This window comes from Thamnophis elegans, chromosome Z (assembly GCF_009769535.1).
Source record: "Thamnophis elegans isolate rThaEle1 chromosome Z, rThaEle1.pri, whole genome shotgun sequence".
In the NCBI taxonomy this organism is placed as follows: domain Eukaryota; kingdom Metazoa; phylum Chordata; class Lepidosauria; order Squamata; family Colubridae; genus Thamnophis; species Thamnophis elegans.
The window spans coordinates 780,693-793,590 of NC_045558.1; the positions used below are offsets into that span (position 1 = coordinate 780,693).

A 12,898-nucleotide genomic window follows, 5' to 3' on the forward strand; every position below is an offset into this window, starting at 1 on the left:
ATTTCTGCATGAAAAGAGAAACAGAATCAGCCAAAGGAGAGGCTGCCTTGCAGGGAGGTTGACAAAAACTCCCTTTCTACGTTGAGTAGAAGGCGCCTATTGGCTATAGAGGGACATGACCTCCCCCAGGGATGGCACGCCTCCCTCTGGTAAGAAAGAGATACCCCCCCATAGGTACTTCATGGGACATTATATTCGGAAGATTTTGATGGGGGTGTGGGAAAAGATGAGGAAAAAGTACTATCTTAGGGGTTCCATGCTGGTTGGCACCGTTGGAGGCCTTAACGCATCCCAGTGTATTTAATGTACAAGAAACATAATATATAAAGACATTATGACAGAAGATGACAACATGAAAACAAAGATGGAATTAGAGCAGCAGGGCAGGAATCTGGAATGGTGGGAATATTTACAGATTAGAAATAGCTTTAAAAGTGATAAGGTACGGTTTGGGATCTACCCAAACCCTCAGGGGATAGATAAGATTTTGTTCAGCGGAGATAAGAAAATGTTGTCAAAGATTTATCAATTTTTGACCTGTCAAGATGCTAAAGAAGAGATGGATAAAAGCCTTCTAATAACATGGGAGAGAAATTTTGGTTATGAGATTGAAATGGGCAAATGGTGGGATCTATGGAGTAAGACTAGTAAACTCACGATATCTACAGCGTTTAAAGAAAACATATACAAGATGGTTTATAGATGGCATTTCCCCCCAACGAGGTTAGCCAAAATGTTTCCTGGGTTATCTCCACTGTGTTGGAAATGTGGAAGAAGGGATGGCACATTCTACCATATTTGGTGGTCTTGTACTGAGGCCACGAAATACTGGAGAAGGATTCAAAACTGGCTAAAAGAGGTTACTGGGGCAAGCATGGAATGGAAACCCGAGACTTTTTTACTAAGCATAAAACCAGAAAACATGAGTAAATCTATATGGCATTTGAGCCTACATATAATTGTGGCCACAAGAATAACCTATGCGCACCCCCCCCCTTTTTATGCAGCCCTTCAATTCTTGGGAGTATCAGGAATGGTGGGGTTGATGTCCAAAGTTGCTGGCAGCTCCACACAGCCAGCTCCATGCTCAAAGGGCCCCTGTTGTCTGCCGCTTTAGCTGGTCCTAAGCAGCTCCAGATTGTCTTCCTCTAGGTACCCCGCTTTCCCCCCTTCTCCGACCACCCTCTCCTTGGCCTCCCAACAAGTCCTCCAAGTGGTCTACTCTGAATTCAATCCGTTATGGGGGATGGGAGGTCTTTGGGGTTGGGGCTCTTTCTTGAACCCCCTTCAAGATGCGCATGTGCGGGTTTGGAATGGCTGCCGGGCTTTTTTCGCTCTCTGTAATCTGGCGAAAAAGTACTGAGTAGCCTTCCAAACGGTCCACAAAGTTTCCAGAAAGAGCCTCTGGGTGAGTTTAAGACCTCCAGAATTGAAGGACCGGACGGAATTTCAAAAAAACATCGCTCCCGAAGGCTAATTTCAGCCTCCACTGCGCCTAACAGCTGAGCAGCCTTACAGCTGAACCATCTAGCAAGGGCGGCGACGGCGGCGACGCACGGACGATCGGCGTCCTTTAACATCTCGGATACCTGGGTGCCCTTAGATGCCCCCGGCGGTCGCCTGCCCGATCGGGTGAGCCCTGGTCCTGGAAGGTGCCCCAGAGCAGCGGAATGGCGGCAGCGGGAATTGGATGGAAAATGGCTGCCTAAGCTTCTCGCTCTCACGATTGGGTCTCCCCCGCTGTTCTTCTTAGATCTAAACAGCGTGGGGCTTGGAGAGGAACCCTGGACTTTCACCTACAGCTAGAAAAAGGAACGGTGAGCTTGGGGATTTGAAATTGGCAATTACCATCTTCATTATTACCACCACCATCGCGGTAAAGTGGAGGAAATTATCGTGGCTTGAGCGAGCGAATTAAGTGGCGATTTAGCCACTACCATCATAGCTCGCCTGAACGCCCGCCCCTCCCCTATCTTGTACTTTGGTGCCTACCTCTCTCACCGTTGGAGCCTCTCCTTTTACCCCTCCCGTGTCTCGGACAATTTCTTTCCCTGTCTGCCCCTGCTGCTGCGGAGCCATGCTTGCCTGCCTATTTGTTCTCATTTAGTACGAGCTTTACTGCCTGGCCTGCGACCATCGGCATTGGCCCGGAACAACTACCCTTCTCCACCACTTGCTACCACTGCTACTCTGGAACACCTAATGTGAACAACGACCATCTGTTTAACATTTGACATCTTATGGTGTATATACTTATAGTGCATTTGGTTTGGGGAAAGGAGTGATAGAGGATGGCAACTTCAGGGACAGGAACTTGGCGTTTTAAGAACTGGGCACTAAGCTGGCACCCCCCCCTTCCCCCTTTTAACTGGTTCCAGTCATTTGTAGACTTTAGACATCTAGACTCTGGCCTGTCCAGGACTTCAGGAGAGGGGGAGGATAAGATACCCCCCTGCATACTACCTTTTTATCTCCTATGGACCGTTATTGTTTATTATTCCACGCTTTATCTGGTCTTGAAGGGTGTGAGATTGCAAAGCTGGTATTTGCTAATACCTGGGGCTTGCACTTTGCCCCCCCTCCATCTACAACTATTTTACAGAATACGGACCTTGGACTTTGGCCTCGGATTTCTCTGGAACTGGAGGAAGGGAGGCTGGCTCTTCTGGAACTCATAATTTTAAACTCTGTGTTGCGCAATTTTAAGCGGGTATGTTGAGTGCGTGGGATTGAATGTGTTAGTATGAAAGACCCACTTTTAGTATTATTATTGCTGTATTCTTTTTGTGTTTTAACTATATTGTGGGGACTGTTTGTGTGAGTGTTTGAGTATGCCTGATTCGGAGGACCTGGCGGGGCAAGCGGGGGCCATTGGGGTGGTTGGGGGAATTATGCCCATGGGAGAGAGTCGGAGCATTGCGGTCATCACAGGGAGAGGCAGATATGGCGGGGACTTTAGGGCTGGCCATTACCGGGGAAGGAGGGTTCGCTATATCGCAGAGATCCCTCCTTCCGGCCCTATGAGTCCCACTCCAAGGTCAGATGGCGTGAGCAATCAGGACCCTGGTCTCAGGCTGCTGTCACTAAATGCCAGGTCTGTTATTCATAAGGCTCCCCTCGTCCGGGACTTGATTGTAGACGAGGGGGCAGACCTGGCATGTATTACTGAGAGATGGCTGGGCACGGAGGGAGGAGTCCCCCTCGTAGAGCTGTGCCCAGACAGGTTTCAGGTGCTTCACCAGCCGAGAGCCCAGGGAAGGGGTGGCGGTGTGGCTATTGTAGTCCGGGAGTCTTTAGCTCCTCGTAGGATCCCTGCTCCGGAGCTTGCCGGGTGTGAGTCCCTACTAGTGAAGTTGGACCTCAAGGGTCAAGTGGGTTTGCTGCTAACGTACCTGCCTCCCAACTGCGTTGCAGCGGCCCTCCCTGCGCTCCTCGAGTCAGTAGCCGAGCTAGCAATTGAGTTCCCTAGACTAATGGTTCTGGGGGACTTCAATCTGCCTTCGCTCGGTGAACACTCTGACGGAGCGCAGGAGTTCATGGCTTCCATGACAGCCATGGGCCTGACCCAGGTAATTCGAGGCCCTACCCACTCAGCGGGGCACACACTCGACCTCGTATTCCTCTCGGAGCAGTGGAGTTATGATCTTGGTCTGAGGGGAAATGAGATCATTCCCCTGTCGTGGTCAGACCACTACCTACTGAGGCTAGACTTCCGGAGGCCAAACCCCCACCGTGGGGAGGAGGAACCAACCAGGTGGTTCCGCCCCAGGCGACTGATGGACCCTGTTAGGTTCCAGACGGAGCTTGGGGTCATTCCAGATGCTCTCGCCCACAGTTCGGTGGAGAGTCTTGCTGCGGCCTGGCACTCGGCAGCATCAGAGTCTCTGGACCGAATTGCGCCACTACGGCCCCTCCGGGTCAGCGGCTCGCGGAGACCCCCTTGGTTCACCGAGGAGCTCCGCGAGATAAAGCGCCGGAGGAGACGCCTAGAGCACCTGTGGAGGTCCGATAGGTCCGTATCGAACCGAGCACTGTTGACAGCTTGCACCAAGGAGTATATTCGGGCATTGAGAACCGCCAAAAGATCACACATTGCCTCCTTGGTAGCGTCCGCCGAGTCCCGCCCAGCCGCCCTGTTTAGGATAACCCGCTCCCTCCTAAATAGGAGGGAGACGGGGAACCCCCTGCAGGGTAAGGCTGAGGAGTATGGTCAGTTCTTGGCGGACAAAGTTGCTCGGTTTCGATCGGAACTGGACTCCACCCTCGCAGATCCAGCCGAGACACAAGGGAATGACTTGGTAGACCATCTCTGGGTTGAGTTTCAGGATGTTGCCTCCGGGGATGTGGACAAGGCTATGCGAGCTGTGAGTTCCTCCACCTGTATACTGGACCCGTGTCCCTCTTGGCTGACTGCCAACAGCAGAGAGGTGACACGAGGCTGGATCCAGGCAGTTGTTACCGCCTCTCTTCGGGAGGGACACCTCCCCACCGCGCTCAAGGCGGCGGTGGTGAGGCCCCTCCTGAAGAAACCGTCCTTGGATCCAGCAGTTCTTAATAACTATCGTCCAGTCTGCAACCTCCCCTTTGTGGGGAAGGTTGTTGAGAAGGTGGTGGCCTTACAGCTTCAGCGTACCTTGGAGGAAGCTGACTATCTTGACCCCTTCCAGTCTGGCTTCAGGTCCGGTTACAGCACTGAAACCGCTTTGGTCGCATTGACCGATGATCTCTGGAGAGCCAGAGATGGAGGCTATGCGTCCATCCTGGTTCTCCTTGACCTCTCAGCGGCTTTCGATACCATCGACCATGGTATCCTTCTGCGACGACTGCGGGAGGTGGGGATGGGCGGCACTGTTTTACAGTGGTTCTCCTCCTACCTCTCGGACAGGTCGCAGTCGGTGTTGGTGGGGAGGGAGAGATCGTCCCCGAGGCCCCTAACCTATGGGGTGCCGCAGGGCTCGGTTCTGTCCCCCTGCTATTTAACATATACATGAAACCGCTGGGCGAGATCATTCGGAGGCACGGGATTAAGTACCACCAATATGCGGACGATACACAGTTGTATCTGTCCGCCCCGTGCCAACTCAATGAAGCGGTGGACGTGATGAACCGGGGCCTTGAGGCTGTCAAAGACTGGATGAGAGCTAACAAACTGGTGCTCAACCCGGAAAAGACCGAGTGGCTGTTGTGTTTTCCTCCCAAAAATTCGGCTAATGTTCCATCAATCAGCCTGGGGGGGCAAAATTTATACCCCTCAGACAGGGTCCGCAACTTGGGAGTCCTCCTGGATCCACAGCTGAGTTTTGACCACCATTTGTCGGCTGTGACCAGGGGGGCATTTACCCAGGTTCGCCTGGTGCGCCAGTTGCGGCCCTACCTGAACCGGGAGGCTCTCACAACAGTCACTCGAGCCCTTGTGATCTCTAGGCTGGAATACTACAATGTGCTCTACATGGGGCTGCCCTTGAAGAGCATCCGGCGACTTCAGCTAGTTCAGAACGCGGCCACGCGAGTGATCATGGGCGCACCACGGTTCGCCCATATAACACCGATCCTCCGTGAGCTGCGCTGGCTACCTGTTGATCGTCGGGTGCACTTCAAGGTCTTACTTACAACCTATAAAGCGCTCCATGGTAGTGGATCTGGCTATCTGAGAGACCGCCTCCTGCCAATTACCTCCCTGCGTCCCATCAGATCGCACAGGGTAGGCCTCCTCCGAATTCCATCCGCCAGTCAGTGCCGACTGGCGACTACGCGGAGGAGAGCCTTCTCAGTTGCAGCTCCGACGTTATGGAACAACCTCCCCGTCAAGATCCGTACCCTCACCACAGTCCAGGCCTTCCGCATAGCCCTTAAGATCTGGCTATCCCGTCAGGCCTGGGGATAGGATTTATTCTCACCCCGCCCGAATGTTGAGTGAATGTTGTGTTTTTATGGTTAATTTTTTTTTTACTCACGTTTTTTTTCTTTCAAGTCTTGTCTTGCACTCCCTCCCCCTATTGTTGTAAGCCGCCCTGAGTCCCCTCAGGGAAAAGGGCGGCATATAAATGTTCAATAAAATCTAAATCTAAAAATCTAAAAATCTTCAATCCTGGGCAAGCAGCCTCTGCTGAGGATGCTGATTTGCATCTGTGCCCTCCCCAACCTCCCCCCTTCTGCCCCTTGGGAACTTCCCCTGTCCCATGGCTCTCCTCCCTGAGTGCAGAGTGGGGGACTTTGGGGGTCTTCTCATCCTACCCCCTGCTCAAGGAGGAGACCCTATATCATTTCAGACAAGTGGTCGTCCAGTCTTTCCTTAAAAATCTCCAGAGATGGAGACCCCACAACTGGTATCAGGCTATTCTACTCTCTCCTCCTCTTCCCCCCCCCCAGCTCAAGTTACCTCAGCAGGCCTCCCTGTGGGACGGATGCAAGTGATCGCCTCACTCCATTGACCGAGCCCTTCTTGAGTCACAGCTGCACATCGGAATTCGTACTGAAGATTTGGGTTGACATCTTCCAGGGTGAATTGATCCTTAGGGCCTTCAGTATTGAGACTTTTCCCATTCTCTTCTGCAATCCGATATTCCAACTGGTACCTGGAGACCGAAGGCTTCCTGATGGCTACAGGATCAATACTGATCTGGGAACTATTTGGGTGCTCTTGCTCAACCTTAGGAGGAGGAGAACTTCTAAGAGCAGCTTTCAGCTCCTGATGTTGCTTGAGGACCTCCATGGTCATGGTTAAACTTTTGGTTTCCAGCATCTCTAATAAGTCAAAGAAATTCTTCATGCTCTCAGTGCTCATTTTCAGGAACATTTCAAAAGCAGCATTGTGGCTTCCTCCATGTTCACGGGGAACAAAGAGGGCTGAATGGTTGAATCTGAAGTACACAGGGGTTCCCGACTCATCTTGAGCACACGGGAGGTCAGCCTCCTTGAGGGCCTCCAGGACAGGTGGGGTCCCCCCATCTGAAAAGGTGATCAGGAGGTGCACATTTTCCTTCACGTCTTTTCCCAACATGGAGAGCATGGAATCAAAGATGCATTTCTGGGCGTGAGTTGAATGGGTAAGGAAGGCCTGGGCCACGAAGCAGATGGCATCCACGTGGTCAATTCCCCCTGGGGTGGAAAAAAACTCCAGGAGCTTCTTCTCAACAAGTTTGTCTTGCTCTGCGTCTCTTGGGCCTCCAAATCCTGGAGTGTCAATGATTGTGAGAGAATAGGGAATTCGGAAGCCCTTCTGATGGTTCACCACGTAGGCTGTGACTTCAGACGTCCTGCTTCCAGCTTCACTTCTCTGGGTGGTTTCATGAATGAGTTTGAATCTGAAATTATCTTCCCACTGGACACCCAGGATATAATTGATCATCCCGTTGATCAGAGTGGTTTTCCCACTCCCTGTTGCTCCCATCACCAGGATCACTTTGTTGGGCACTTCCGGGTTCTCATTCCCAAGCTGGTACATCAGACAGGAAGTGGAGGCATCTGAGGAGACTTTCTCCAGAGGAAGGGCAAACACTAATGGCTGTTTTTCCTCCACCAGGGAACTTTCCTGAAGGAACTGGCGAGCTACATTTTCTGCATCTTCTTCCTCCAGTGATGTGGAGATCTCCACCTCCTCACTGGGGACACCCAAAGCTCCATTATCACACACAGCCAACACCCGTATTTTATACACCGTCTGTGGCTTCAGAACTTTGATGGAATAAAATTCTGTTTTTCTCCCAGTACTTTTTTCAGTCCATTGGTCCTTCCCAACTCCGGCCTCCACCATTCTGTATTCCACCTTGTACTCCTTCACCACAACTTCTGAGGCAACAATGCTGGGAGTCATCCAGGCCACAGAGATGACAGAAGATGCTGCAGTGACCATTCTTAATTTCTCAGGAGGGCTGGTGGGAAGGGTCTTTATGGGTGGGCTCAGGTCACTGGATTTACTACGGCCTACTTTGCAACAAGCAGCATACCGGAATAGGTAGGCTGTGTTTGGAGACAGATCTTTCAGCAGGAACATCTCCCCGGTGTCCTCTGTCCTCATAGTCTTCCATTTTTCTTCCCCTGCAACCTTGTACTCTACCAGATAGCTGGAGATTGCAGTCCTCCCATATTCACCTGGCTGAAACTTCAGCTGAATGCTGTCATGTCTCAGTTCACTGACCAGGAAAGGGAGAGGTTTTGAGGGCAATTCAAAGTTCTTGCTGACCAGTTCTCCATCTTCATAAAGATAAGTGGAGGCTCCTGGGGTGTCCACATCTGGGAGTGAGGCCACAATAAAGCAAACCTTCTCATTTGGTTGATTGATACTGAAAAAGTCTCTGATGGATTTGGCAACTTGGCGAGCATTGCGAATCCTCTCCTTGTCCTCAAACCAGGCCAGGCCTTTCTTGACCTTGGGAGTGGACTTTGTGGACTTAGTCGATTCTTGTGAGAATTGGTCCTGAAGCCAATCCTGTAAACTCAAGAGAAATGGCTCCTCTTCATGTAAAGAAGTGAATACAAAGGAGACCACATATTCATTCTGGGGGTCAAGAACTATTTTTTCCAGCTTGTTCTGAGATGAGATCACTTCTATATTATTTAGAATAGTCAGACAAGAGTTGACCAAGTTCATTTCTCTATTCTTGGAGTCCAGAAATTCATGCAGCCGTTGGCTATTGAAAGGTGACTGGGTGACAGACCTCATGATGTTTATTAGAGTACCTTCCTCCTGTCCTCCTCCCCGAATGGAAGGCAACACTCTTCCCAGCTGTTTCTGGAAAGTCCACCTGTGTTGCTTTAACAGATTCTTGAAATGCTGGATCTTCCTCTGGATCTCAGGGAAGATCTCAGCAATGGGATTGTTGGCTAGATCATTGCTTTGCATCTCAATGTCATTGAGATCCTCCAAGATCTTTTCAGCATCACAGATCCACACAACGTTGATCTCACGGACCATCTTAGCTGCTCTGCGGTCCAGCTTGCTCAGTGGGTAGAGCCAGACCCGCACTGGAACAGCCTTCTCTCCATCTTTCCCTAACATTTTTGGTAGAGTTGTGTAAATCTGCATGGCATCTTGGAAAGTCACTGGATTTTTGTCCAAAGAAAAGTCTCCATGGAACTTGCAATTGAACTTGAGAACATTCTCTTTCTCCTCCTCATTTAGCTTCATATCTGCTTGTCCTGTGATTGATATTTCCTTCTTGATTGTAACCTGGAGACTTTCTTGAATATATTTCACCGTCTCCATTGAAGAAACTTCTCGGTCAAAGACAAAAAAGGCCTGGGCTCCATAGAGGATGGCGGTGACCACATGGGTGGCTGTGCCCTGCTCAAAGACAGCTGGGTAAGAGACATTCTGGATTCCTAGCTGGCTCATTGTCAGCTGTTCGTACTTGGTGGTGGTTTTGTACTGAAGGGTGACTCTGGCCTGTTGCTTGGACTTCTTGGTGTCCTGAAGATATTCAGCTGACCCTCTCACATCAATCAGCCCCCCGAGGAAACTGGCCTTAATGGGTTCTGAGATGTCCAGGGCAGAGGCCTTATCATCAATGCTGTCAGATGCAATGATTTCAGTGGCTGTCTTGGGCTGAGGCTTGATGGTCAGGTCCTTCTGAAGAGAGCTGTAGTCCCAAAGGGTGACGCCTGCACGGAGCACAAGAAAATAGGAGGATGAATTGAAACCAGACCTTGAAAATAACAGTTATTGGATAGAGAAGCTCCAGAGAGGTGGGGCAATAGAGACATCTTCCCCCTGGAGGTTCCCCCATTTAGGTCCAATCATCACCAGAGAAACATGGCAACATTTCAAAGGCTTTTGACTGAGTAGAGAGGAATGGGAATTGCTCAGCATCTATTGATTTCAAGAAAGATCCGCAACTCCCTGGGGAAACTATGTTTTCATGAAGCATTCAGAGTCACCTGCCCCACAACTTCAGAAGTTTATCCCTGAGTTCACCATTCTATGGGGGACCATAGACTTCTTTTATTAGCTGTTTTCCAAACCATTTCGGTGCTTCTGGGGAAGAAAACCGTTCTATGTTGGGTAATCAATGCCAGTCCTGCTGCATCCTTGATGAAGGGTTGGATATCCATTCCCAGCTAGGAGGTCCTATTTAGCTAGCTGCTACTAGCAGGCTATGCACCCAGGAGCTCAACTCTGTCCCTGGGTTGAGGCTGCACATTGATGGCAGTGCCTGTCTCTCCCCCTCCCTCCATCCTTCCAGAGACCCATCATCCTCTCCTCCAGCTCCTACCTGGGATGAGCGCATCCTTGCGGCAGTCGTACAATGTCCCCAGCTGGAAGGGGCGGCCCAGGGCGGCTATCTCTATGGTGTCCTCTTCCAGGGCCATTGCCGATGCTTCTGCTGCCCTAGGAGAGAGGAGAAACATCTGGAGGAGACAAAAACTGATGGTTGACTCTGTGATGCAGGATGTGGGCACAAGCCACATTCCCCCCACTGATTGTGGTCCACGCTCTGGGTTGGCTGAGAAAGGAGACCCTTGGGGTAGGAGCAGGGGTGGGTTTCAAAAATTGTTCGAACCTACTCTGTGGGCGTGGCCTCCTTTGTGGGAGTGGCTTGCTGCCCATGTGACCGGATGGGAGTGGCTTGCCACCCATGTGACCTGGTGGGAGTGGCCAAGACGATGTTACTAGATATTACTAATTACTAGATATTATTAATATTACTAGATCATTATTAATGCATAGATAACTGCGGGACATTACACACCCACCCACACCCACAAACTATGACAGTGCTAGGAAAACACCCAAAAAATAAAAATCCCCCCCCCCCAAAAAAAGACTGCCAATGAAACCAGTTTTTTTTTCCTAAGCCTAAGAACAGGGAAGACAAAGTCACTGGAATAAAAACCATCAAGGCAACGTGGAAAATTATAAAGGACAGGCACTCACAGAACCATCAACCATCTCAGAATTACCTAAACAAGGAGTGTCAGCCTCTGCTTCACTGTTGCTTCGGCTGCCATGAAACGGGGAGGGAGGGCATGGAAGAGTTCTGGAATTCAAGCTTCTGCAGAGGGGTTTTTAAAAAGAAAACAGTCTTTTTGGGAGGGGGAATGGGCTGTGCTCCTGGTTTTGGGGATTCCCACCCCCACCAAAGACCAGTTGCAAATCTCTCCAAATCCTTTTCAGGATTTTCTTTTTAAAAAATGCCTCTCTGCAGACGATCTTGAAAACCCCCGGTCTCTGCTTGCCTATAGTCTTGGAAGCTTCCACTGAGAAGTTTCTGCAGAGGGGTTTTTAAAAAGAAAACAGTCTTTTTGGGAGGGGGAATGGGCTGTGCTCCTGGTTTTGGGGATCCCCCCACCACCAAAGACCAGTTGCAAATCTCTCCAAATCCTTTTCAGGATTTTCTTTTTAAAAAATGCCTCTCTGCAGACGATCTTGAAAACCCCCGGTCTCTGCTTGCCTATAGTCTTGGAAGCTTCCACTGAGAAGCTTCTGCAGAGGGGTTTTTAAAAAGAAAACAGTCTTTTTGGGAGGGGGAATGGGCTGTGCTCCTGGTTTTGGGGATTCCCACCCCCACCAAAGACCAGTTGCAAATCTCTCCAAATCCTTTTCAGGATTTTCTTTTAAAAAAATGCCTCTCTGCAGACGATCTTGAAAACCCCCATCCCATCTCTGCTTGGAAGCTTCCGCAACTTCACAGTAAAAGCAAGTAAGAATTTCTCTCTCGCTCGTGAGATTTTCTTTACTGTGCAAAGGCTTGGTTTAAAACTGCAGGCTCCCGGGGAGGGGGGCAGGGGAAAATGCTGCCCATATGCCCCCTTCCAAAGCAACCTTGCAGGTTTTCAAGATCATCCGGAGAGGCATTTTTTAAAAAGAAAAACCCTGCAGGCACCCAGCGACAGGGGCTAGGAGCTAGGAACCCGGAAGTTAATTACTTCCGGGTTCACTGACGAACCGGATCGCAAGAACCGGTGCGAACCGGCAGGAACCCACCCCTGGGTAGGAGCAGCAGTCCCAGAGCACAACTGGTGGCAATGCAGAAGTCTTTGGCCAAAATCGCCAACTCTTCAGGTAAAGATCATTTTAATTACATCCTTTTAATAGTATCCTTGTGAACACTGGGCGCCATCTAACCATTGGGTACAGTATAGGTGGTACCTTGCTCAATAGTAGTGACGATGAGAGGGATCTTGGAGTCCTGGTGGACAACCATTTAAATAGGAGCCAGCCGTGTTCAGCAGGTGCCAAAAAAGCCAACACAGTTCTAGGCTCCATAAACAGAGGGATAGAATGAAGATCATGTGAAGGGTTAATGCCAGTTTATAAGGCCTTGGAAAGGCCACAATTGGAATATTTGCATTCAGTTTTGGTCTCCACATTGTAGAAAAGATGTGGAGACTCTAGAAAGAATGCAGAGAAGAGCAACAAAGAGGACTAGGGGACTGGAGACTAAAACAAATGAAGAATGGTTGCAGGAACTGGGTATGTCTACTTTAATGAAAGGAAGGACCAGGGGAGACAGGATAGCAATCTTCAAATATCTCAGGGGTTGCCACAAAGAAGAGGGAGTCAAGCTATTCTCCAAAGCACCTGAGGGTAGAACAAGAAGCAATGGGTGGAAATTAATCAAGGAGAGAAGCAACTTAGAACTAAGGAGAATTTTCCTCACAGTTAGAACGATGAATCAGTGGAACAACTTGCCTCTAGAAATTGTGAATGCCCCAACACTGGAAGTTTTTACAAAGAGATTGGATAACCATTTGTTTGAATTGGTGTAGGGTTTCCTGCCTAAGAAGGGGGTTGGACTAGAAGACCTCCAAGCTCCCTTCCAGTTATATTCTGTTCTGTTCTGCTCCTCTCTGTTTACTCTACTCTATTCTACTCTAAACTCTACTCTACTCTATAAACTCTGTTCTGTTCTCTTTTGTTCTTTTCTATTCTACTCTAAACTCTACTTCATATGCTGCT

The 12,898-nt window shown here is 49.8% G+C and overlaps 1 protein-coding gene across 1 annotated transcript; it reads right to left on the reverse strand.

Annotated features, from left to right (window-relative positions):
* Positions 1–6,370: 6,370 nt before the first annotated feature.
* On the reverse strand, positions 6,371–10,308 carry LOC116520539. Its single transcript, XM_032234782.1, has 2 exons — positions 10,212–10,308; positions 6,371–9,600 (listed from the first exon to the last, which is right to left on the reverse strand). The coding sequence occupies exons 1-2, from the start codon at positions 10,306–10,308 to the stop codon at positions 6,371–6,373; spliced, it is 3,327 nt and encodes a 1,108-aa protein (XP_032090673.1).
* Positions 10,309–12,898: the final 2,590 nt, after the last annotated feature.

What these genes read in the sequence shown, in the direction of transcription:
- LOC116520539 (XM_032234782.1), bottom strand. Translation starts at nt 10,308, where the DNA reads ATGGCCCTGGAAGAGGACACCATAGAGATAGCCGCCCTGGGCCGCCCC. An exon ending in CAAGGATGCGCTCATCCCAG is followed by an intron (nt 9,601 to 10,211) that starts GTAGGAGCTGGA and finishes TGCTCCGTGCAG; the next exon opens with GCGTCACCCTTTGGGACTAC.